The sequence below is a fragment of the Caloenas nicobarica genome, chromosome 15 (genome assembly GCF_036013445.1).
Source record: "Caloenas nicobarica isolate bCalNic1 chromosome 15, bCalNic1.hap1, whole genome shotgun sequence".
In the NCBI taxonomy this organism is placed as follows: Eukaryota; Metazoa; Chordata; class Aves; order Columbiformes; family Columbidae; genus Caloenas; species Caloenas nicobarica.
The window spans coordinates 16,896,239-16,923,401 of NC_088259.1; the positions used below are offsets into that span (position 1 = coordinate 16,896,239).

At 40.6% G+C, this 27,163-nt stretch overlaps 1 protein-coding gene across 2 annotated transcripts in view; it reads left to right on the top strand.

Moving 5' to 3' along the window:
- PREX1 (phosphatidylinositol-3,4,5-trisphosphate dependent Rac exchange factor 1) overlaps window positions 1-27,163 on the top strand; it is a 150,303-nt gene that overhangs the window by 89,963 nt on the left and 33,177 nt on the right. For both annotated transcript variants that reach the window (XM_065645538.1, XM_065645540.1), the window contains exons 7-15: window positions 1,911-2,044; window positions 5,394-5,509; window positions 6,496-6,645; window positions 9,829-9,976; window positions 14,165-14,265; window positions 17,833-17,936; window positions 18,627-18,676; window positions 22,952-23,027; window positions 26,232-26,304. In XM_065645538.1, coding sequence (XP_065501610.1) covers window positions 1,911-2,044; window positions 5,394-5,509; window positions 6,496-6,645; window positions 9,829-9,976; window positions 14,165-14,265; window positions 17,833-17,936; window positions 18,627-18,676; window positions 22,952-23,027; window positions 26,232-26,304 — 952 coding nt within the window. The remainder of the gene's footprint in view (window positions 1-1,910; window positions 2,045-5,393; window positions 5,510-6,495; window positions 6,646-9,828; window positions 9,977-14,164; window positions 14,266-17,832; window positions 17,937-18,626; window positions 18,677-22,951; window positions 23,028-26,231; window positions 26,305-27,163) is intronic.

Here is a 27,163-nt window from a genome sequence, read left to right on the forward strand (position 1 = left end):
TGGTGTCTGTTCCTATTTGTGCATGTGTTAGTCGGCCTTTGGGGTCATAATTCTGAGATATAGTGATTTCTGGAGATAATAATGATCAGCAGCTCGTTTTCAAAATAACAGATGCTCATTTCTGGATGCGTATTTGCTCTTTCCATAGAAAGATTAAGAAAATAAAAACATATCGGGACAGCAGATGGAACTATTGCATTTAGCTAGTTCCTGCATCATTCTATCCGAAATGTTCAGAAACACATATGTGGAACACACAAATTGGTGTTGCGTACTTGGCAGCCTTTAAAGAATAACTAAAAGCAAGACATGGACAGCACAGCTGGGAAGGTTTGATTTAGAAAATGATGTAATCAAAGCTTCATTCACACCTTTAGATTGACTGCATTGCATTTAGAAAGGCTCATTTCAATTTGGTGATTTCCCCTGAATAGCTTGATGGCAGCAGACTCTGCCTTCCTTCCTCAAACCTCCTCAACCCCCCCAGAAATCACTCATGCAGCGTCTAAAATCATTCACACAGATCTTTCTGGGGTGACTTTTCAGATAGAGCTGGATTTCATGCCTCTGCACAGACGGATCCTCAGTTTCTTTAAGTAGGACGAATTGTATTTTACAAAATTTTTCTATTATTTGTGAATATAGGGTTAATGGACCTTTGGAAATCAAGCCCTTTTGTTGCTAATGAACGCCTTGCAATCCAAACTCAGTTCTCTTTTCCAGTAAGACTCAAGGCAGTGGGTCATATGGGTTACATCATCTAATTTACGTCCTTATCTGCATGCTGACTGTGGAAGGAAGTTACCATTGCCCCAAGTTGTTCTTCCTTTCAACTCAAAGAGAAATGTGAAAATAAGTGATCCAGAACCGGGTGATGAATGTTTCCAAGGCCTCAGGGTGTTTTTCTGGAAAGGAACCTTGACTGATAGGATGCTTTTGTACCTTTGAAGTAATACTATTGTAGATCAAGGAATTTAAGGTTAGTGTCTAAGGTTCAGCCAAACCATCTTGTTTGGTCACTGGAGCAGCTGAGGAGCAGATTCCCAGCTGTGTGCATCCAGAAAGTGGGGCCTCTTGGAGTTTCCCTGTCCTGAGAGCAACCTGGGACAGTCTTGTAGTTGTTTTTCATTTGGGCCCGACTGCTCTAGTCCTAAAGGGCCCTATTTAAAGGACTGTTTTGGAATAATCTGAGTAACAGTTTGGGGAGTGAATGTTTCAGAGTGATCTGCTGTGGTTTTCAGCTTCTGGGCATCCTCAAGGGCACCGAGCTCAGCCGTCGCCGTGGCTGTCTAGTGCGCACCGTGGCTTGCACGCAGCAGCCGGCACAGTGTCCGGGGCCCAACCCCTGGTTTTCATGGCTCTGTTCCTAACTAGCATGGGTTTACTAGAACTCTGGAAGGGAGAGCACCTGCGAATACTTCTAGCAAAAGAGTTGGACAGACGTATGACCGCTGAGATTATTTTGCAGAGAGACAGTTAATAGTGACGTGTGTCAGTATCAGAGCTACAGTGTCGGGAAATACCATTATTCTTTCATAAAGCATTCCTAAAGCCATCACTTCTGATATTCGCAATGATAGCTCAGAGTATGAAGGGAAGACTAATGGTCTTGAGAGACTCACAATACAGCTGCTTTGAGAGGGAAAGATTTCTTCAGGAAAAAGTCTCCTGGAGTTTAATAGAGGAGATTTATTGTACTGTATGCAGCCTCCAAAAAAATATTTATAATCCAGAGAAAATATTTTGTCTTTAGCCATATTAAGAAATTGAGGACTTCCTCCTATGCGTGCATCAGTTATTTCACAGTTTAATAACATGCAGGTAAAATAACAGTGTTTCAGTAAAAAGTCCTTCATTGCACACACACACACAAAGGTAGAAATAAACAATATCTCTCTTCTGTGTTTCAGGGGTCAAATCTAACAGATATCTGCACACAGCTCTTGCTCCAAGGGACTTTACTAAAAATCTCAGCAGGAAACATCCAGGAGAGAATGTTCTTTCTATTCGATAATCTACTGGTCTATTGTAAGAGGAAATCCAGGTGAGTGCCTCTGTCTTTCCAGTTTCATAATGGGACCATTCGGAAGTAAGCAGGCAGAGTGATCAGTTACTGATCACTCACTGTACTCCCTGTCGCTCTGTAGGGCTGAGTCGCAGGTCTTACTTTCCTCTGTTCTTGACTATTGCTACTAGACTATATGAGAAAGAAGTCACTTCATGGTAGGATGAATATGCCAGACAGTAATGGGGTCCCCACCCTGAGAAGTGCACAGCCCAAAAGCAGAAGCTGATACAGTGCAGAAAAAGCATGGAGCGAGTTCTCGCAGCTGGAAAGCTTCCCGGAGCAGATGGGTCTCCAGGAGCGATGTGGAGAAGGAGGCCTTGCCAGCTTTCATTGTGAGGTTGTTCCAAGCAGAAGAGGGTGACGTGAAAAATTATATAAAGCCAAGAAAGGGGAAAGTGGAGGACTAAGAAAACATTAAATACATGCAGGGCACAGAGGAGTGAGGAAGAGATGAAGATTAGCAAGTTGCTGTTCAGCACTCACAGTCCATGTGTTCTATGCGTTTTCTTCCTTATCCTAGTAACAATTTTTGCATCGTTCCATCTTATAAAACGTAAGCATTATTAACACCTGCTGCTTATTATTAAAATAGCATTAGCAGTTTGGAGAGCACTGTACTGTATTTCAATTCTTAAGCTTCTCACCTTCACAGCTCCAGTCTCATCCTTATGTCTTGGCCTTTTCTGAATTTATAGTGCATTCTCTACACTCCAGATTCTCCTCCTCCTCCCTTTCCTGTGATATCCTCCCCCTTCTTCAAGTTATACTTCTTTACTGGTGATGGGTAGGTAGAATGGCCAACCCAATTAGAAATTCTCAAAAACCAGACTGTTCTCTCCAAAGAAAATTCTCACATGTCAAAATTTGGGTTTATTCCCCAGTTCAAAGGAAATTTTGGAGCCATCAAGCTGGGAAAAAATAATTTCAGTAATGTTCAGACTTTTTGTGTGGATAATGCTGAAACTACAAAACATAAATACAAGTTATTAGGTGAAATCTACAGTAGAAATTATTAGAAGGTAATACGAACATTTAAATTAAATTGAAAAAAATTAACGGAATTCACTATTATATGTCTTTTAATGTTCTCTAACTGAAGCATTCTGACTGATGAAATAAAGCAAGAAAGATAAAACATTTAATTTTGACACTTTACCAGATTTGTCAAAATCCAAACTCCCTTATGAAACAGAGTTCGGAAATTTGTGTGTCTTCTAAAAGAAAACTGTTCCTTAAAAAAAATCCTTCACTTCTTTGGAGCTCTTAGAAACTGGTTTTCTAGTCCTGTTTGTAGTTCAGTTTAGCGTAGCCCCTCCCGCGCTGTCCAGGCATTTTTCCCGGAATACTAAGATTTAGAAAACAAAATGTTCTACTGCCTTTTAAGCAACTCTTTGTTTTTTGTACAGGAGATATTACTGAACTGCTCTGTAGTTTGGCTTGATTTTGGAGAAGGCTGCTGTAACACTTTGGTTTTCCCAAAGGTTCGATATTGTTTGTCTAATGATGTAGCTTGAACTGATGAAATGTTGAGTATCTGATTTCTGTTAAAAAGTGGAATATTTTATGAAGTCCCTGGGAATTGCCTAATGTAAAAGATGTATTTAGGGACTGGCGAGAGACTTTAATTTTGGATGTTTCTCCTGTCTAGCTGCTATTTATAATTAGTCCAGGATGGAAATGAATGTCTATCCAGTTGTGCTGGTGTGACCGTTTGGCCAACTGCTTGACAAACAACTGACATGTTAGTGAGACACAGATTTAAAAAAAAAAACCCAAACCAAAAAAACCCACCAAAAACCAACCAAACCTGAAAAACTACTTGTGTCTGTTCCTAACTTGAAATTGAATGACTTGGTTCTCATCTCACTTGTACTATGCTTATCTTGTAGAAATCACTGGAGTTTTTATTGATTGAAATGCACAATCAGAATTCAGGCCTCACTCTTTGATAAGTAGTGAACAATGCACCCATTTGAATTTAGGCATCGTATCTTTTCACAATAGTATAAATTAGGAGCAGCGTTATTGAGACCAGTTTAAAGACGTGTTTAGAATCGGAATTAGATCCGTGAGTTTAGATCTCAGACTGCAGTCTCATCTTTTGCAGAAGCTCTGGGCAGTCTGACAAACTGATGACATAGATTTTAAGGGCTGAGTATTGCTTTGTGTTTTTAGCAGGATCATAGACTGCTGTTTAAATTGAATCCTGATGTCAGGAACAATATGTTTCATGTGGGGAAGTGGGCTGAATATTTAAAGGGTTTTCACTAAGGCTGCCAGGACAGCTTTTCTTTTGACTCCAACAGTTGTCTTTAGGAAATGATCTAATAGCTCCAAGATCTCAGTCCCTGTCAGGCTCATTGGTTGTAAGTATAGAGTCATCGCTGCCTGTATATGTGTCACTAAAGCTAGCTGTAAAAGGAAAAAAATGTTCAGAAAAACGTGGTGATTCTCCTGTCACCTCGGTTTATCATAGGTATTTCACTTGGACAGAAATTTTCTCCCCAGCTGTTTTTTATTGCAATATTCTTTCAATCATAAGAGCTTTTGGCAAGTTGCCGTGGCAATCCCTTCACTGTACAGAGTTTGGACACCTGCCATCTCAAAGGATGATCATCGGATCAGTTGTGTTCTGGTTCACATAGCAGGGTTGTTCTTAGATATTAAAGCTCAGCAGGTGTCAGCTGGATAATTTTAAACCTATTCTAGACGTAAGAATCAGAACATAAGTAGCAATGGAAAGTGCTTTTCTGAAATTGTTTATACAACACTTCAACAGAGACACTCTAAAGCTTATGGATAAGCATGAAAACTTTGGTGCAAAATCGCCACAGCAGCACTTTCCCAAGTACCACATACAATGACATTTAACACACGTACAAAAGACCACGTGACAGTAGCCTCTTTACATGTTTCATTTCATATTTGAAACTTGGTTCACATACCACAAATTTATCAAAGCTTTAGGCAAGCGAAGGAGGCAAATGTGCCATTGTGTCAGGTGATCTGCAGTTCTCCTCCCAAAGCCATGTGCACTTCAGTGGTACTGGCATTTCAAGCAGCTAGTTGTCAAGAATGTGAATCTCGAAGGCATCCCAGTTTTCACGTAATCTTGTAAAATAAGCTCTTTATCACTGTACTGACACTGTTGTACACTTACCTTTGTGAGCTGATTATTTCAATTATTTACAATCAGAGACATGGTCAAATACCACACAACACAACACTGGAATCTGTTTTGAATGGTCGTATCTCAGGTGGTTTACGTATACATGTGTTACACTATTTGCTTATGTATTGCTAACAACCTAAATCCTAATTGCAGAGTTACTGGGAAAAAAACATCGAAACGGACAAAGTCAATCAATGGGTCCCTTTATATCTTCCGGGGCCGGATAAATACAGAAGTCATGGAGGTGGAGAATGTGGAAGATGGAACAGGTAAGAGACCAAATACTGCCTTTTAACAACACAGCGGGCCCAGATCTTGTGTTGGAAAATGGTACAAAAGTACTTGTCCATCTCCTTTAACGAAACCTTCAGTAAGCTACGTAACTTCTGGTGCCTTCATTATTAGACCAACTTTTATAGTCAAAAGACTGGACATGCTTTCAGGCACTAGTCCTTCATTCTGAAATGACGTTATGAAGAGTTTGTGTACCCAGAAGCTTGTCTATTTTTTCTCCTAATCCAAGTTAATTTAGTAAAAGATCCTTTATCTTCTTTCCATCATTTCTTTTCTTACATCTTAAGCCATTACAGCTATAATAACAGAACTTCTGGATCTTCATCTCATTTAGAATACTACCAAATATTAGTCTTAGCATCAAATCAGTACCATGGAATGTGGTGATGAACAAATATGGGAATGCAGTTGTGTTATGATTGTTGTGTTCTGACACAGGCAGGAAGGCTGGATGGGTTTCTGATTTCATCCACAAAGGCCAAACCAGCCTCTGCTGCTATTGTAATAAGTCAGGAATTAATATTATGTCCTTTAAAGAGTTGACATGTAAAGAGTTCCCATGTCCTGTGGACAAAAATCCTTACAGTGCAAGAAGTCAGTGTGTCCCGAGAAAGTTCAGAACGAATAACCTGAACAAACATCATAGACCTTTCACTGATGTCATTGTATTTGAGATATTCTAGTTCTTCTTCTGAGGTGAAATTACAAAGTGTCACTCTTGGGACTGAGGCGTTCAGTCCGATGAATGGCCAAGCCATGGACGCTTCTGTTGGTATTTTTACTTCCAGAGCGGTAAGTAACGACCAGTCACATGGACAGTCAGTAGGCCTGGTGCATGAGGAACACCTCCAGAAATCAGGCTATTCCAAGAAGAAAATGTTAGTTAAGGTGTTCCACACCAATTTCATTAATGTAGCAGGCCTTCTCTTCATTGTGTGCATTGTGCTTTGGGTTTTTACAGCAGATTACCACAGCAACGGCTACACTGTGACAAATGGCTGGAAGATACACAACACAGCCAAAAACAAATGGTTTGTCTGTATGGCCAAGACTGCAGAGGACAAACAGAAGTGGCTGGATGCTATAATCAAGGAAAGAGAGCAGAGAGAGAGTAAGTGGATAATGTATTTTCTAATGCACTGAATAAACTTGTGTACAAAGGAGAAATGTATAGCATGTATAAGTATCTGAGAGAAAAAGAAAAGTTTGCAGTTTTTCTTCCATGGGCAGAATTAAGTTTAATTGATCAATCATTTTTGGTATTTTATTTGTAAATAAGATAAACTTGTATTTGTCTCTATCAGTACAAGGAAAGAAGAAAATCTAGCTTGCAGCCTTTTTCCAGAGGCAGTGACGCAAACTCATTCTCAGAAACTTGGCCTCTATGATCCTGAAATAAACAGAGCAGTTAATGGAGAAAAACTCTAGAAATGTTACACTTAGACTGAGAACAGTGACAAATGTATGCAGATGCTTGTCACTTTTATCTTTTCTGGAGAAATGAAACAATAACTAAGCTTATCTTGAAACAAGCTCGCAAGCCATGAGTCAGGGTGGGTGGTAAAAGTTCTGAGTTCCCTTCAAAGTCAGAACTGTCTTTCCCAAGTGAACCTGCTCCCTGTTTGCTCAATGGGAACAATTATAGCTCATTGCCTGAGGAAATGACACATTTTAAAACATTCTGTGCCTGACTTTTGGAAGTGGTTCCCCTCTCTATATATGCAACTCCATTGAAGATGTAATTGCTCATCGATGCTAATATTGAAAGAGGTCAGTCTGAAACCCTTTAGTAGTGTGTTTTCAGAATTTGTACTTGCTAAGCAATAATGCTTTAGAGTTTTTTGAAGTGTTTTAAGAAAGCTAGAGATCTGTCACTGAAGTTTAATGAAAGCGGAGAATCTAAATCCTGTAATGTCCTTTGAAATCCAAACCTTAGTTTTTATGTTACAATACTTTGCATCTAATCTGCTAAACACAATGCACATTGCAGTGTTATCGATCACCATGGAATAAAAACATTTCTAACATACCTTATCGTATATGAACTCCAATACACTTTTTTATAATAGCAAGGATACTACCTTCAAAATATAGAATCAGTTTTGATTTTTTTTTTTTTAATTAAAAGCAGATGTTTTACCATTCTGAGCTGGTAATCTGTGCTTGTTGGTCAGTTCTGCATCCCACTCTACTGTAACGATCCTGATTTTCCACATGATTTTTTTTTTAAAATAAAATACATTTTTTGGCTCTTCTACCCTCAGAGTGCTAAATCGTATGTCTAAAACATCCAGTGACTCTCCATTGCATAGTGAGTTTTTGCTTTGTGAGGTCACTGGTGCTCTGCAGAATTTCCTGTGCATCAGGTAAAATGTGTGAGGACAGAGGAGGTTCAATGAAAAGTAAAAGACAGGACTAGAAGAACAGACCATATGTAAGCAGGGAGCCTGAGAATATGAGAGGTGACTGAAATAAATATTAGGAAGGGAAAAGCGTTATTCCTCAATAGAAAGTTTCTCAAAGTTTTCCACACAGCATTGGCTCTCGTAAGGGTGGATTTTTTTCTGATGCTTTTGTCATATAGTTTTATGATGTGGCAGCTGATGACAGGCACTGGGGATAAGCACAGATATTCTGGCAGACATTCCAGGCCTTATTGGAAAATCTCCTTTGGATCAGAGCACTTGCAAAGTCACAGAGATATCAGTGTTTGGATTAGAAAGCTTGGTGAGATTCCCAATTCCACAGGATGAGCTGGGCAGACCGTGCATTCCAGTCTGCCCTTTACAGCAGAGCCTGGGGAACTGAGTGATGGAAGACCAGCCTGAAACACGTATACTGGTACACAGGCTGTTTCCTATCACAAGTTCATGTTGCAAATGAGCCTCGGCTACATGTGTCAGCATTCGCATTGAATTGGATCACAGTATTGGGGGAAGAAGAGTAATGGCAATAAGCCAGGGGATTTACGGAGCCAAAACCTTTGCCAGATACTGGACACATGAAAGAAATACTGTATTTGAAAGACAAAATGTTGTGCAAGTCTAATTTCTGGAACGTGCATTTCAAGCCTCTAAAGCAAATGCATTAAGTGTTTTCAGAAAGCTAGAAAGCAATTCTGGTGACACAGAAGACTATTAATTCATTTCAGTATCTTGCTGTAAAGCAACAGGATTTATGGCCAGTTAGGGTGAACTGCTCTTCCCAAAGAATGTACAGTTATCATTGTCTAACCTTACACTGATCACTTAAATTGTGCCTAATGTCAATCTCTGTAAAAACGAGGCATGTAAGTCCAGGACCGATTCAGGCTGCCTGTTTTCAAGCTGATCTTAGAGATGTCTAAAATCTGTGCCTCGGTTTTGGCCTCCCGAGTTGCCTAGATTTGCAAGTTCTAGAATAAGGTAGCCAGAAAACAAAACAATTTGTTCAGACTAGAAGTGACAAAAGGTCTACAGCAGCAAAACATCTTTTCTCATGTGCTGTCCTCCTAAAGCAATTTGCAAATCCAAAGGGAAGAGTGCCAGAAAATGCCAGTTACAATCATCGTTGTAACATAGACACCTGTTGTGTTCAGAGATCATCTTCCTGACTATAGCAATTTTTGAGTTAACATGAGCTATGTGGAAACTCATACAAAGTGGGCGTGAAGTTTTCTCTATATCTAATTATCTACCATTCCTTTAATCATTCAGTATTTCTTTCATTGACTGAATAATATGATTGTCAAACTGTGTTTTTAGCCTAGGGGTATTAGTAAATACGCTAATTCAGAAATGATGAGAAAATAATGTTCCTGTCTAGTTTTGATTTATTTAAGGATGTGAATTTGATTTCAGTAGTTTTGTATGTTTGGCCACAAGTAATAGAACACTCAAAAAGTCATCTGCTCAGTCAAGCATGTAGCTGACTTGAAAAGGTCTTATGCTGGCAGTTATTTCAGGGTCAAAAGTGAAATTGCAGCAGGAAATCAGTTTCAGAAGGTATATGTTTTATCTTCCTTTATTTGGAACTTCTCTGTGTTCTGTAAACCATTCTACTTTGTGCGATGTGATGTAACCACAAGTTTAAAGCTACTTTTTAAAATGGAGAAGAAAAGCTGTAAGTATCTCATTGGTGCTAAACTCACCAATGACAGTTTTGTACTCAGATAAATAAATGACCCTTATTTGGAAGATAAGTCAGTTAATTTTTGTGGTTTTATCACTTCGTCTGCTTGGCCTCAGCTTTTGACTTTGAGCAAACACTTTATCTGATGTTGAGGATCTGAAGGAATTTCTGCTTTGTATTCCAGGTTTGAAACTGGGAATGGAGAGGGATGCATATGTCATGATTGCAGAGAAAGGAGAGAAGCTGTACCAAATGATGATGAGTAAGAAAGTGAACCTTATCAAAGACAGGAGGAGAAAATTAAGTACTGTTCCCAAGTGCTTTCTTGGCAAGTAAGTGGCATTTGAATTGGAAAGGCCTTTTCATACCAATTAAAAGAACAGTCTCTGGATTTTCTGGGGATGGCATTGTGAGGTCAGATCAGATGTGCTTTGATGCAGCTTGATTGAAAAGGCCAGAGCCCCCATCACGGTTGTGACTTATTAAAATTAATCATTGATTTCTATTTCGCGCCATATGCAGGCTGTATAGTGACAGCTCATTCTATTGTATAGTAACTCATAACAGCTGTTTCAAATCAGCAAAAAGGTTAAGGAAAAATGCTTTAACTCCCAGCAGCTCAGGGCCGTTGGTGGCCTAATCTGTATCCTCTTTTGTACACAAGCAAATGCTTACCAGGTGATGTTTAAACCCAGCAGAACTGTCCAAGCCTCAGGATTGAATGTAGAAGTTTCCTGGTTGTCAATGTAACAGACACAAGTGAAATGTTATGTATTAGGAGACCTGATGTATTTTTTAGAAGCATAGGGCTTTATTGGCTGGAAAAGCCTCTTTCACTCAGGCTAGATATTACAAAAATAAATCTTAAGAATGACACGTGTGAGGCAATAGAAGAGAGACCCCGTGGATGCATCAGATCAGAGATTAGGTACGGCAGCAGTGGGGCTGTTATGGGAAATGTCCTACATGGCACACAGGGGGACACATTAACTGACCTGAGAAGACTTTTCCGCCTCAGCTGTTTATGATTGAAATGATCAGCTGCAGGAGGAAAAAAAGTTCTGAGAGGCAGATTATCCATTCACTTCCCTCCCCTCAGCGTGGTCTCTACAACGGCAGTTTGCAGGCAGCATTCGCTGCAGGCAGGGTGTGGACATGATGTATTGTGTTGCTGCCTGACAGAAGGCAATCTGGTAGCACAGGGGGACGATATTTCAGCTATTAAAATAATTACTGCGGTTTTTCTGAGATTTGGTTGCTTTTTTCTTCTTCTCCCCCCACTACCCAGTTGATCTTGCTGGATCCAAATGGAAACCTTTAAGCTCTAATATTGGAGGTGTGATATAGCGTTTTGTGTTTTCCATGTAACAAGAAGTACCAGATCAGAAACTTATGTTCTTTAAGTGCTGATATGTGTGAGTGTTGTGGATTCCCTGATATTTCACTTAGTCTCAAGTCTTTCCTGGGATTTCCTGCTATTCCTTTTTCTTTTAAAATATCTCTTTTCTTACATGCTGCACAATCTGTCTTGCTTATTGCCCTCAGTTTGCTTGACAGCCACCAGCCACTCCAGTAATGAGGGCCTGACCTAACTTTGCTAATGGGTAACTGAGCTCAGACTGAGATGGTTACGAGTGTCTTGATCTCTGACAAAAGCATTATTTCTGCTGATGTTCCAGCCTTCCCCATGGAATATAACTGCTGAAATATTTTCAACAGTCACTTATTGGTCAGTCCTGGGCAACTCAGCTGAGTGCAGCTCAATCAGTCATGACTGGCAGACTTTGTATCATTCCTGGGGCTTCCCCTGAACAGCGCATATTGGCTGTGACCAGCTCGTTTGTCAGATATTCCTGCCTAAGGGAGTCACTGATAACTGTGCTGAGCTGTACTTCGTGGGTTTCTGCTGCATGCAGCTGAGAGTAACACTAAGGCAGTAAAACATAATTTTACTTTTGGCATTTGAATATCAGATAGGCATCTAATAATTCAAGACATAAAATGTAGTTGCAGAAGAAACTCCTATTTACTAAGCCTAATATCTTCACGAATATCACATTCATTTATTAATATTTGTAAGGCTGTTTATTGAACTTAATTTCAGTAACTGACTTGCTCGAGTGCAAATCCATTTTCCCAGCCACTCCTCAGGTGTACTGGCATTTAGGCATGTGAATAATGATACAAAAGAAAAGATGCATCTTGGTGCAAATATATGTAAACGATATGCTTGCCATGCTTCTTTTCAGCACTGCGCTAAATTGATTGCAAAACCTTGAACTGTGTTGAGCTTGTAATAGTGAGGATCTATTAACCTCAGGAGATTCAAAACATCTGATCAGATTGCACAAACCCAGACAGGTTGGGTTTTCCTGTGTATTTCTTGGGTAGAAACCCATCTGTTCCTAGTCCCTTAATTTCAGAGGTGTAGTCGGAAGATGGTGTCCTGGCTTGCACGCCAGATGGGAATTGAGCATGGCAGCACTGGGAAGTGAGGATACCCTCAGTTATACTGGAGAACTGCTTAGAAAAAGATGGGCAAACAAATCAAGCTTTGCCATCCACTTTTTGAGTTGATGCTTTTTTAGTAACAGTCTAGCATGTGCCTGAAAAACCTCTTGGAACATTTCTGGATCATGCACTTTTCAGTGCTTGTAAAGCCTTCAGAGCAAGTGATTACTGATTTTGCTTATAAATCAAATGCCACAGGAGTCTTAAAGTAGCTCTTAAGAAAACCATTCCATAGTTCTGAAGCTCCAGAGGGAGTAGTGTTCAGTTATTTTCCTTTTTCAGCTCTCCATTTCAAGCTCTAAGAAGACTGCCTTACATTTAGAGTCCAAATAAACTCCAGGGACACAGTTCCAAATAAAAGAAGCAGGAAGGCTAACAAGATAGCAGTGTTCCACTTCAGTTTAGGCAACTATTTAAGTGCTGTAAACAACCATAGGCCCATTGCACTTGACAGAAGAACGTAGAGCAGCTGGGCATCTGCCGCGGGTGCTCGTGGTGACCACGGTCGTTGGTCAGCACGACTGGGATGGGGCACTCCAGAGTCTCTTGTACTCTCAGCAATGGCTGTGGAGGATCATTCTTACTTCACATCCTTCTGCAGTTTATGTTCTGTTTCAGTTTTAAAATACTTCTAGAAACAGTTCAGAATCACTGGGAAATCGAGAATGAGCGTTCCTTAGAAGACAGGGAGTCTGACTCATCGTGACAGTACTCTGGCTTGAAGAGTTTTACAAAACTCTGCTGGTTTCCATGGGATTCCCCTGGCATAGTTGAATAGATTCTGCTGCTTTTTCTACACTATGACAGTTACAGAGGAGCCCCTCAGGAAACTGAAGTTTTCAGTATTGAAGTTGTTGTTATTATTCTCAAGGCAAAATGCAAATACTACCTACAGCTTAGATGAGTCAGCTCTGATAAGCATGAAGAGACTAAAAATATTTCATTTAGAGCCCACAAGTGGAGGCATGGATACTGGTTTTGATAAGCAGCAACCCTCTGCACACTGGCAGCCACCCAGCTGCCTTGTTGAACTCAGTTTTCCCATATGTCGCTCTACTGCCATATATTCCTTTTGTTCTTCTCTATGACTTTAACACATTTCTAGTATAATTGCTAATTAACCTGGCAAACAACTCAGCCCCCTATAGCTTTGGCAGTGCTGTATTCATCAGGCTTGCAATGTCCCTTTTTCTGTACTTACTGTTTCTAATTGAGTAACATCCTACATATCTATTAATTTTGGGCTTTTATTCTGCCCATATGTGCAGCTCTGCCCCTCACCAGCGAGAGGTTTTGTTGCATGCTGCATGAGCAGACAGACTTGGCACCTTTAGTCTATATATTAAAAGCATAATGTGTGTATCTGTCAGGTACCAACTTCAGTAAATGACCTTAAATATACCTGTCAATGGGACTTGTGCTCTCTTTTACTGCTCTGTGCTTGAATTCAGTAGGTTGAATCTTCGGTCCTACTGTGATTCCATTAAAGCAAATGCAGTTACACCACTGGGGGCAATGGGTTGGCAAGAATCAGACTCAGCGTAGGAAGGTGAGCATATGTAACTAGCTCAGACCACGATCACTGCTTGGGAGGGATAGCTTGGATAGAAGCAGCTGTTTCCTCTACTGTCCAACTTGTTTTTAAGGTCAGCAGTTAATCTTGCTTTCCTTTTCCTCCTTGGATGTCTGGATTGGTCAATAAAATGAGGATTTACAGCATCTTTATAGATCCAGCCAGGTCTTCTTTCCTTTTGTGTGCATGATAATGACGATGAGCCAAGGCGAATGGTGGGAAAAGTCATGGACGGGAGATGTGGGTCTTCTGCAGAGCATTCCTCCAGAAGTGTAGGAAATCAAGCCACTCAGTAGAGGTATCATTACTTGAAACAGTTTTCGCACTTGTTTCAAGGAGAAAGTCTGCTGTGGTTGGCCGATGACTCGCAGAGGCATGTGTCTGCTTATATTCAGAGCAAAAAAGCTAATGGTTTCTGTTCTGCTTCCCTTTGCAGTGAGTTTGTATCATGGCTCACAGAGATTGGAGAGATAAGCAAACCAGAGGAAGGGGTCAACCTGGGACAGGCACTATTGGAAAATGGAATCATTCATCATGGTGAGTGCTCCATGCCATAAAGAGATGTCAGATTTCAGTAATGCCCTGGAAATGAGGGTGGTTGCAGCTGTTCACATGATGTTCAAATACGGTCTGGTACCATACCCATCAAATCCTCAAAATGCTTATGGACTTTGGGGATTAAGTGGGCAAATTTATGCCATGAAAACAGGACTTGTAAGTTATAATGAAAGTGTTTATGCCTGTGGTTGCTTGATTTCTCCACATCTTTGTTGCAGACTATATTGGGTGTATATTCCTTTGTACTGTCTGTGTTTGAAAATCTGTAGTGATCAATAAATATAGCTTTCCATATGAGACACCATCAATACCAGAGGACAGTCGAGCAGTGCTCTTTTTAGAATGGGGCACAGGTACAGAGTGAGGGGCTCCAGATGATGGGTCATTCTTTCTAATGAGACTGCTTGTCATAAAGAAAAGAGATGATGAAGGGTTTCTTGTGAGATTTGTTCCAGCTCATTTGGCAAGAATATCTTTAAAATAGTGATGCATCATAGTTCTTCATCATACCCAGCAGATGACCTTGAAGTGTTGTGACAAGGGGTATTTTAGAACTGTAGGATAGTGTGCGCAAAAATGCTGCATGACCAAAGTAGCACCAAGATGCTTGTTTGAAAATTGTGTGTGCTATCTGCATTTCTGCTAAAATAAGGTCTTTCTCCAGATTCTGTTTCCTATTATTTTCATATTATGTTATGCAGACAGAGCGACATAGTCCTATTCTAGTTAAACAGCAAATGCCTCAATTTCAACATTCAGGTGAGTTCAGCTGCAAAATGCACGTCAAAGGCATATGGTATGTAGGTCTAAAGTCACCAGTGGTTTACATTTCCATACAATCTCTTGGAAACCAATTTAAAGAGAGGAGCCATTTAATTAGGCTAGCCTTGCTTTAATCTCTTGGTACCTCAGCTCCACAAACTTGTCTTTCAGGTGACAATAACACTGTTAAGAAATTATGTCTGTTATCTTCTTTTAATTAACACGTAGAGAAATCCAATATGAGCAGTACCATAATCCTTCGTGCACACACGCTTCCCTTCCCAGGTTCCAAGACATACTGTCAGGCATGTTCGGCCTTTGAAGAGCTTTGAGCATGAGCTCAAAACTACTGAACACTTTTGAGTACTTGGCCCTAACTGTGGCTTCAGAGAACGCAAGCACTCTGGCTCCCAACTGCAGGGATCCCGCTTTGGCTGAAGAACGCTCGCCTGCGCTCACACCCTCACCTGCCTACGTTCTGAATGTGTACACTGGCACTGTTGGTGCAAAAAGCTCTCCTGAGGCTTGTTTTTTTATGAAGACTGTTTACCTTGCCATGACTTCATACTTCAACACTTCGAGCAGTGTCCTTTTTCTCTAAACACAAGTTTACAGCTCAGAGAAAGTTATGCTGTTATATCTACTGCTCTCTTTATTCAAATGCCAAGTAAGATGCATCTGGTTTGGTTTTAGTGCTACCTTTAGTGAGAGTTCGTGATGTTAGTGTCTCCAGTGACAGTTATTGCTAGACATTGGAAGGTATTTGCAATGCTGCATTTACTTAAGGAAATAACTCTTTGAGATTTTGAGAAATCATTAAACATGAAAGTATCCCGTCATGTGTCTCCTAATGTAGCAAGAACTTAAAACTCAAGCACCATAATGAAGCCCTTAACCCTATTCTACATTAGGCAATATCTTTTATCTTTTGTTTTCACTTGGCATAACATTACTGTCAGGTGAAAACTGCTGATCCCTCAGCCTGGCTGAGAGGCAGGGCCATAGAAGATTGCTAAATGCTGAGGTCTGTGTGTTTTATCACTCAGTTTTCTCTGTATCTCCTTAAATTCTGGCTATTTTATCTGGGAGTGCTGATGTGGAAGTTCTGGTACCTGTCACAGGGAGCAGAAGTGATCAGAACCTCATCTGCTGTGTACCAGACACAAAAGACACTTTCTGCAGCTTGATTCTCAATTGGATTTAGAAATACAAAATCCAGAGCATGCAGAACTCAAGAAAGTCAATAGCTTACACAGTTTAGAGATTCCGTTGTATACAAAAGGATATGCAACAGACCCTGCAAATCTGGTTTTAGTCTGTGAAATTATGGAAAATATCACCAAAATCAAGAATCTTAATTAAATATTCGTAGACAAGTATGTCCTATGCAATGCTGGGAGGTCTTAAGAATTTCTGGTCTCTGCCTTCTGAACAATCATCCTGCCCACTCTGTAGGGGCTGACTAAATCTCAAACTGAGTTCTGGAACTTCTGATTGTGCCTAACCCAGTTTAGTTGTCTTTAGTCATCCAGTGCCATCAGTTTTCTCAGGTTAATGAAAGTCAGGCTAAGATGCATCTTAAACAGCGTAAATCCATATTTTCTCTCAGTTCATCAAGTGGTGTGCCTGCACTATGAAATACTGCATCCAAAACATTGGAGGCTGCTCTGGTGTGAATGTCTGGCCGTGGTTTTGTTCCATTGGCAAAGGCAGGAGAGGTTACAGGACTAAGCTACCCCACCGTCTCTGCTGTCTGCTCTGCTTGCTCTTCTCCCAGTTTCCTCTTCCTTCTCTACGTATTTGTAACTGGTCTCCATTGAATTAAGCTGTGAACAACGGCATTTTGATACTACATACTGTAAAATCTGGAATATATTTTATTGCTTATTTTGAACGTGAAGAGTCGGCACTTTTTACTTACAATTACCACTTTTTTACTAATTAGTGAAAAAAATAATTTCTACTAGTTACTAAATTACTGTTTTCAGTATGAGGGTTTCCCACCTCTGTGTTCTATTGAAATAGTTCACTGTAGAATAGAAACAGGATAAACCTACATGTAATTGGATATAGACTTCAACCCTCTTCCAATCTGGTGCATTGGATAAATCTGAGTATGGTTTTTAACTCTTTTCTGATTTCGGCCAATGCTTCTTTTGAAACGCCTCCTTATCACACTGAAACATCTTTTGTGTCCTTGTCTTTAAAGCCTACCAGTATATAGCTTTACCCAATAAGATTTTAACTGCCCTACTGTGGAATGGCTATTCTGGGTGAGAAAGCAGTCTCTCAAAAATACTATATACTCACTAGGAAATACAAGAACCATAGTAGAGGAATGTCTCTAACAGCTATAGTTCCTCCCACCAGCATGCTTCTGCTTTTGGAGTTGCAGAACTTTGGGCAACTGCAAAAACAACTTCAGTGCTGTGGTAACTGTTGTGGGAATTTGCAGGCACTGTGTTCAAAAGTCACTGAAAAAAGTCAGATGGTCCCAATTATCTTCATTAGGACTGTTTCCAGAGCCTTACAGAAATTGAACCTGGTGTAAAAGGAAGACATTTCAATTTTATTTGAGCTGCAGTATTTTAGAAAACTACTTTTGTTGGTGGAGCTATTCAAAAGTGCACAGAGCAAATATGCACAATAAGGGGAAATTTTAAGAACTGAGTCCTTCAGAAAATGACAGATACCAGCAAATCCTTAGGTGTAGACGTACCAGCCAGCCTATGAAGAACATGACAGGAGAAAAGAATCATTTTAATTGTCATACTGGTGTTTTAGTTTCAGATAAGCACCAGTTTAAGAACGAGCAGGTGATGTACAGATTTCGCTATGATGATGGAACGTACAAGCCAAGAAGTGAATTGGAAGACATCATGTCCAAGGTTTGTATTATCATTCTTAGTTGGAACCTTGTGATTTGCATCAAAAGAGTTTGCTCTGCCTCTGGATGTCATTGACCTGTTGTATAGCAGATCTCTAAAGCTGTTTATCTTTGTTGTATTAAGCTGTCCATCCTAATGCCATAGCAGACATTCACTCTACAAAGAGGAAGCAGAGCTTAGCAATAAATAACAATACAGTTGTGACTGCACCCAAGACTGCTGATCACAATCCTAATATAGTAACAGAGGTCTTAAAGGGAAACAGTAAGCCACAATACAGCCTGTCTGCTGAAAATCTGGGCATTATGGTTCAGGGAGATAGAAGAGATCAATATTTAACTGCTGTTCCTGGTAATTGTATGTCAAATGAGTCCCTTATAGCTTTTAATAAATTGGATTTCTTCTTATGGACATCAGTTCACAGGTTAATTATGAGGAAGGATTAATGGAGAAAATGTTGGAATGGAGGTGATTAGAGATAAAAGAACAGATTTTTTGGCTTCTGGAGGCAGGGAAAGAAGAAAAGATTGTTTGACAGAGAAGATAAGGGAACTGCTTTGAAAACCAGTTAATCAATAGATAATTCCAGCTGAGTAGAGACATCACTGTCCAGGTTTTGCTAGCTTTAGCTAGCCAGTGTTTCTTTAGAAAAGGAAAAACCTGATAATACCGTGTATTTTCCTTCTTCAGGGTGTGAGGCTCTACTGCCGGCTACACTGCCTGTATACTCCAGTGGTAAAGTAAGTTCACCTTCACATTCCCCTTGTATATATTATCTGGCTTTGTTAAAAGGATGACATGTTGCTGTTGAAATCTTTCTTATTATAGACAGTAATTTTCTGCATTTTCTTTGCTCTTTTACTACCCTCTATCTCCACAGTTGAGTTCTGTAGTTGTACTTGTGCTGGAGAATGTTGGAACTGGGCTGTGGGCGAGCGACAGGCTGGTGTTCCAGCCTTCCTGACATGTCCTTCGTCTGTCAGTTCACGGGAGCTGTTAGCGTGGCACATGTTGAGTTGTTTACTCCGGCACTTTCTGTGAGTTAAAGTGGGTGTGATTACTAAGTGACTACTGGTCCAGGGCAGATTGTGCCGTGTGATTGTAACTGCTGTGCTATTTGGGTTATAGAAAATGTAAACAGATGCTAAAAGTGATGTGAACAGATTCCAATGTGATGCTAGGATTCTTTCTTTAAAAGTACCCTAAAAAACCAGAAACCAGTCTGAAGTGGAATAAAACCTGGAGCTGTAATTTGAAAAAAAACCTTGAACATTTTGAGTGGCATCTTGAGAACTTGGACCTGTATAAATAAATGCTGCAGAATCTAGATAATCTGCACGCACTGGTTAACTCTCTTCCCAGATCCCAGGAGATGATTTTCAGATGTTGTTGCCTTACTTTGACATCAGAACATTTCTGGCCTATACTGGAAACTACCTTGAACCATGTGGGTGTTCAGGCATTTTCATTTAGGAGAACTTCATTTTTACATACAAAAAACTGATCAGGAAGGAAAAAAAGCCTCTGGCGGGCATGGCTGGAGTCCCAAATCCAAGAAAACTGACCTCTTGTCCCTGAATTGCACAACAGATGTTTCACTGAGAGATGCTATGGTCACGCTAAAAGGAGCTGCAAAGATACTTACAGTTCATCAGTCATAAATTTGCCTAATTAGATCTCTGGGTTTTTTCCCCAGAATAGCTGCTCTACAATAGTACAGATTTCAGTTGGCCTAAAGGGTACAGAGAGAGCAGGAAAGCGTGCTGCAGCCCTTGGTAGGCAAAATGGTGATGCATATGCACGTATATATTTGCACATACAAATCTCACCCCTTAAGATGCCAATTCACATGCACAGCAGGGATAGTGGTAAGTGAAGCTGAAAAAATTTCATGGACCTCAGGGTACCCACAAACTGAAAGGGATGTAGTCTTGTGCTTTAGGGAATCAACAAGGACAAAATAACTACCATAGGCCTGTCTTGTGGTATTTTATCAATGTGCTATTTTTGTAATAGAATCCCAGCTGGAGAATCTTCTAATATCAGGGTTAATCTGTGTTAGTGACAGCATGAATCTCAACTTTGCCTGACCAGTGAAAACTAACAGTCTCTCAGAAGCTTTAGGGTCTTTCTGGGTAGACTGAACATTCTCAGTATGTTCAAGCTCTTCTTCCTGTTGTTCTCTTTCCTACTCACTCTTCCTTTTACGTCCCTGTAAGCAAATGGAATCTCCTAGGCTGTCGTCCTTTCCTGTCTTCTTATCATGTCGTTTTGCCTCTGACAAACCTAATGTTAGTCCGAAGGTGCTAGCTTTCGCCAGGGTGGTTGTGCAAAGCCTGGTACTTGCTGCTGTGCCTTTGGACCACTGCTTTAGCTGGCATCTGCACGCTGCTGGTCCCTGCGGTCACGCTGGCAACTTTTCTGCTGCAACCTTCCTTGTAGAAAATCAGCAAAACCACTTGGAGTAGAAGGTACATATGCCAAGAAGATCTGGAGGAATCATAAAACTCAAAATTCATTTATTTTGTTGACAACCTTGGGACATAATTTTGCTTAGCTGTCTTGTCTGGAAACCTGGGAGTTTCCGTGCAGCCTTTGTGTTTATAATTTTCTTTAAGTAAACTCTGACACTGATGTACTTTGAGGACAAGATTCTATACCCCACTGGAAACAAAGCATGCTACTTCAGCGGATGTAACATAAAGAGTAAAACATTTTCAAAAATCTTAGATGTAGAGAAGGTTCTGAACATGTCTCTGATCCAGTTTGGGGGAGTTGCGAGGGTGAGGGAACTTCCTCCCGCTTCCACGTGTGATGGACAATACTCCAGGACACAGATGGGCTAGACCCTGTGAAGAACATTGGATTCCTCTAGTTTCTGTGAGGCAGCAAGGTTCTGCCCAAATGTCAATGCTTCCCACGTCTGTATTTGACTGTTCACCTGCAGCTCATGGCTCTGGATAACATCCTGTGATTCATGCTCTACTCTCGTTCAGGCTCGATTGAAACGGGGGGAAAGGTCAGCGAACGAATGTTGAAATATCCATCCTGACAAGCGCTCAACTACAAGCAGCGAAAGACTGGGCCCTGGACCAAGACCCTGATGCCAGCTTATTCAAAACTCTAGTTGTGTGTCAGCATCTGTATTAAAATGTTGGGAGTTGCTTCTCACAACCTGGAAACCCCTGCTCACTAGTGCTCAATATTTTAATGCTTTGCTTTATTGTTCTGACATTTCAAAAGCATATTTTCTCAAGATAAGAGTGTGAGAGGGAAAAACTGCCCAGAGAACTCCCACAGTTCTGTGCTGGGTTTAGCACGTTACTGGAAGACAAGTCGAAAAATGTGTGTAAGCACTATGAGGAAAGCTTTTGTTCTCAGGACACATATTTCTGGAAATGTTGTCATGTTTGTTTGGTTTTTTTTCCAAGTTCTGAAAGTCCTGCTTCCCTTTCTAATTTCTCACACCCCGCATTCCGCAAGCACGCAGGCATTTCTGCTGCATTTATTTACAAAAGCCAGTCACAACATATTTGTATCTGTAGTTGATTAGTAAAAGGAAAACACGAGTAGGATGAATTTTAGATGGTGGCTTGATTTTAGATTTTTAGAAAAAAGGAGATATCGTGTGGTGCTAATAAAAGAGGTTGTTTTGACAGAACTGAAGAATAAATTCTCTTGAGCTGCCGTATGGATACATCCGGACTGTAAACCAGTCACAGTGCCTGTGGAACTTCCTTTGCACAGTCATGCCAGTGAACCTCAGCTTGAAATAGAAGGACCACCTCCGAGGGTGAGAGGGGAATTAATTCTTCATAGCCCATTCAGCATTTGGCCTGTCTACTGAGACTCTCAACAAGAGGGAGCCAATTAATGCAAATTAATTGTGGTGATGGCTTTTGTGATGTGGAACTAGGAACTGGATCAAGACCACCAAACTTATTTCACACGGACCAGTAAACAGCCTTAAAATGGAAAGAGCTTTTCATTCCCTCGTGAGCTGGATTAAATACAGTGACCTGGAGGTGAAAGGTGCCAGAGCCAAATGTCCTGAGCCACATAGTCCTCTTATATTTGTATCAAAATTCTTTAGAAGTATTTTATGAAAGACTCAAAGCATCAATTATCTCCATGCCTCTGAGAAGAGAAATGGAAGAAAACTGGAAAATGCAGCAAGTTACCGTAGGGTTTCTTTTCCTTATTTGAGAAACAGTGCTGTGTGCGAGATGGTGCAAGCTGTGTTACAAGACCTAAATACAACACTTTTATTTTTTTAGTTTACAATGGCTGAAATTATCTCATGCCGTAAAAGAACACTGTGTGCTCTCTTTGTATATTACTTTGTGATACTTTGCTAAAGGAAGTAAAATCTGAACAGGTGCAGAGAATCAGGAAAATCTCTCTTGACAGGGTAGGCTAAAAGGTGCTTAATGCAGTGAGCCTAAAAAAAAGGGGGCACAGAGAGACATTGATGGGTAAATACCAGAGAAGAACTATTTAAGTTTATCGAGGGGCTGACACTCAGCCGGTCAATGTAACTGGACACGAATGATTTAGGATGGAAACTGGAAGATGACTTCCGGCCAGAAGAGCGCGATTCCAGCGGGAGCGGCGGCGGCAGCGTTCTGACCTGGCTTCATGAAGCAGCCGGGGACGCCTGCGGAAGGAACGTCCTGGTTGCCTCTGGCAGGAATGAGCTCTCTGCAGATGGCTTGAAACAACATCCAGAGAAACCTGAAATAAAACTGCCCTGTATTGACCTGAGAGATCTTCCTAATTCAGGTTGTTAGGAAAGTTTAAAAACTAGGCCTTTCTTCTAGAGAAAAACGATCTCTGCCTCCTGTTCTTTGTCTTATTTATTTGTCGCTGAGAATCTAATTTTCTTTCAATTTGTAATTCTTCTTCTTTCCTCAACTTCATAATAGTAGGCCACAATAGTATATGTAGCTTTAGAGTGTAAAAGAAACGTTTACATTTTCATCCTGATTTTCCTTGAATTCTCTTTCTTAAATTAGAGACCGTGACTACCACCTAAAGACCTACAAATCAGTAATCCCTGCAAGTAAACTAGTGGATTGGCTTATTGCACAGGTAAGAAAATGTTAAAACGCTGCTGTCTTTGATAAGGAGCTTGATTTTTCAGTTCCATTTCAAAGTAAATAAACTACATTTATCTAGAGAACATTACAAAATAATTAAACATATTCTGATTCTTGAATTTATAATCTCACACTTTCTGTTATTGTTCCTTTGATGACAACTTGTTATTTGGCAGCTTATAGAGGAAGAAAATTCTTTGTTAGCCCTAGGAGTGGTGAACTGCCTGTTCTCGGGGATCTTTTCTATTTCTTGTGATTTTTGGAAGACATTAAAAGCATTCTTGATCTCATTTGGTCTAGTATAGGTGTGGTACAATTTTATTGAAAAATGAATCTAGAGTTTTACACGAACAACTACACTCTTGTCTTTAGAAACTGCAGTTGCCCCACATTTACCTTGTAATTACAGAGAAGCGCCTGTAGATTGAGAAATTAAACATTTAGTTCTGACAGTCTAAAGCAATCTAAAGGGAGAGTGTGCTATGCTGCTCACCCTCATGGAGTCAAAGGCACGTTCTGGTTTTTTCTTAAATGATGGTCTGATTCACAATCACATTAAGTCCTATACTGCCAAAGTGACATCGAGGGAGGGCAGGCTGACTGAGAATCAGGCCTCTGACAGCCAGGGATGTGTTGTCCTTCAGAACTGTTTCCTCAATTGCATTTGACATCCTCCTACATTAATAACATTGGTATGATTGAAGGTTGTTCTGTACCAAGTAACTCAATGAGAATGGAGTAATCAGTTGTTTTCCTGTTAAGAGCATAGAGAAGAGCAAGGATATTCGTGCTGATCTTGTCATGTCAGTTACATGTGATTTAACAGAGTCTTCTTCGTGGGGAAAAAAAAAAAGTCTGCTTTGGCCAAAGAAGAAAGATGTAATCAGGCTACTCTGGCCAATATAATAGTTAATGATCGAGCTGCAGGCAGTACAAAGATTCAGATAGCAGAGTAAAACGTCAGCTCTTGGTCTGGAAAAGGTGGCTTGTTTTCTTCTCTGTTTTTCTTCATTCTAGTACCTTAATGTGGCTGTTAGTTCTCCTGTACATTAAGATTGAACCAGAATGCGCTAAAGCCGGATATGGAGATGTAAAAGACCGTGTAATTTATATTCTGTGTATGTGTGCCTATGTATATCTCTGTGGGGGCAAAGATGAGGGATGTCTTGAAGGACAGTCTCACATTTCTGTTTGCAATGAGACTATAAATGCCAGTGGGAGCCCTCCCTAATAAGAAAGCAGGTTTTTATTTCCTTGACCTTTAAAAATATTTGTAAGACTGAACAGAGCAAAAGAGCAAGAACTGTTTTTATAGCCAAAGAAGTGGTGTCAATGGTATTTTTTACCCCAATCCTCCTTATCTGGAAGTTGTTGGCTGTTATACTTGTGACAAGAGATTAAGTTGGGTCCTCAACGAGGCTTAGTCTTGTGTACATTTGAACAGTTGTGTTTAACTGTGACATGTGTTATTATCCCCTGTGTATTGGGACTGGACAGGCATTAAGAGCTCTATTATTAGATGTACCGCACATTTGTGGCTCTGGAGACATCAGGGGTCTGCAGAGCTGAGCATCTCTGACTGTCAGGTTTATTAATTAGTGCCCTGTGATATGCTAGCACAGATTATTCATGACGAGAGAGTTTTTGCATGTGAGAGAGGATGGTCAAGGGACCATTCTGATTCTTTGAATTTATAATCCCACACTTTGTTATTGTTCCTTTGATGACAACTTGTTATTTGACTTGGAGGTTTAATGCTAAATTTGCTTGATGTCTTTTTATTGTTTGTAGCTCTTTACAACAGCCAGATCCTATTGCAGTTATCTCCATAGTATGTCTTAGGCAAATTGTGCATAAGACACTAAAATAAAGCATTAAGTATGATGGTGGAGAGAAGCGCATAGGAGCGTAAGTGCTGATTGGAGATGGAAGTGTTTATGCCTCTTCTAGAGGCCTAAAGTCGAATCCTGGAAAAGGTGATGCTGTGTTTGAGTTCTCGGTAGGCATTACTTTAGTGACCCTTTGAATGTAGAATCACAGAATGTCCTGAGCTGGCAGGACCCACAGGACCACGGAGCCCAGCTCCTGTCCCTGCCCAGCACACCCCACGGGTCACCCGCGTGTCTGAGGACGGTGTCCAGGCTCTCCTTGAACACGGTCAGCTTGGGCCGCGACACCTCCCTGGGGAGCCTGTCCAGGGTCCAGCACCTCTGGGGGAAGAACCTTTTCCTCATGTCCAACCCAAGCCGCCCCGGCACATCTTAACCAGCAGCAGGTTAACTTTGCATTTGTCCCTCTGCTTCCATCTACTTTTCATAAAATTGCCATTTTAAGTTTCCTAGACTCAGGACTGGGGATTCAACTGGTAGTGTTTTAACCACAGATCGTTTCTGAAGGTCTGGATATAAATCTTCAGCCAGATGACAGAAGTGCTGGGTTTGTGCCAGTGCGGTCTTTTAAAGCACCCTCAGTAGCATTGATTCTGTGAGTAGCAGATTCTGTGAAGTACAAGAGCTCTGACATGTATAAATGAGGTCTGTGTTCATCTTTGTTCTCAGCCTGCTGGCAGTGGTAGAAAGATCAGGTTGTAAAATGAAATTGAGAGGATCCAGAATCAATGAAAGAATGAGCCCCTTCCCTCCAAGGATTACCTCTCAATATACATGGGGACCATAACATAATTCACAGACACTTTCAGTCTAAATCCATGGGTGTGGATCAGATACTTCTCCTTTCAGGCTCTGACTGCTGAAACCACTTCTCTGTCTGACCTTTGGAGTTTACATACGCTGGTTTTACTCCGGTTTTTCTCTCTTTGGTTAAATATAGATAAGATCTCTCAACTTGTCTGTGTAAGAATGAGTTTTATTGTCTATGGCTAATGGGTCCTGAAGTCTTACGCTGTGATTGCAAATAAAAACTCTTTACATTGAGGTAATATTATGTCGCTTTGTGGGTTAAACAACTACTTTCCAGAATCCTGGTCTTTGTCATCCTAGTTCCTGTAGGAGGCAAGAGATGCTATATATAGGAATGAATGGGATTTGGGCAATGGGGTAGCTATTTCCATTTCTTGCTATTGTTCCCTACAAAGAGAATCCTGCTAATTTCAGAGCCACAAGCTATGTGGTGGGGAAGGGGAATAGTTTAGCTTAGGAAGTCATCTGAGATGTAATATTTATCTTCTTGTTTCTAGGGAGACTGTCAGACTCGGGAGGAAGCTGTCGCGCTGGGTGTTGGTCTCTGCAATAATGGCTTCATGCACCATGGTAATGCATCAATATTACTTCCCACAGCCAATTAAAGGGGCTCATACTTCAGTCAGATTAGCTGAGCGTCTGAAAATCCCTTTTCTGTAGACCGTGCCATATATGCTGACATGTACACTATTGCAGGCATCCCAGCAAGACCTTCTCAAAAGCATTCTTTGAACTTACAACAAATGTCTAAGCCTAGTACCTTCCCAAGTGTAACCCCTTGGTAATAGTTATGATGAGCCCTGAAATGATTTTTTCATTGCATCTCATTCAGAGCCACCAGACCAATGCACAAGCCCACACTCTCCTGAAATATCACCAAGAAATGTCAGGTACAAAGTAAAATTGCCTAGTTCTTGCCGCTTGGGCAACAAGCATGATCCTCAGTGCTGAACCTCTGAAGCTTCCAAATCTGAAGTGCCAGTTGCCGAGTTAGACATCATCCAGCCTCAGTGGTGCTGCTGCTAAACTGGGAAAGTAACCGAATCACACCTGTATCCGTATCGAATAACACATCAAGTTCTAAGAGTAAAACCTAGTTTGTCTAATGAAACATCCAGTTTTACTCATAAATAACATTTACTCTCCGTATTTTGAATAGTGGTTTTGAGAGCAGATTATCGTAAATAGCTAACAGAGAATTTGCATAGTGCTTGATAAGAATGTGAGAATAATTGTTTTTCTTTAAAGAATTTGATCTGTTTTGAGCCCATGTAAACTTTTGGCATTCATAATGCCCTCTGGCAAGGAGTTTCTTTGCGTAAGTACATGCTGAAGGAAGAAGTAGTTCCTTGGGTTTTAAAATTGTCACTTGCTGCTTTTATTTGAAGACCCCAGGTCTCATATTTGAAAATGAGGGAAAGCACTTTGT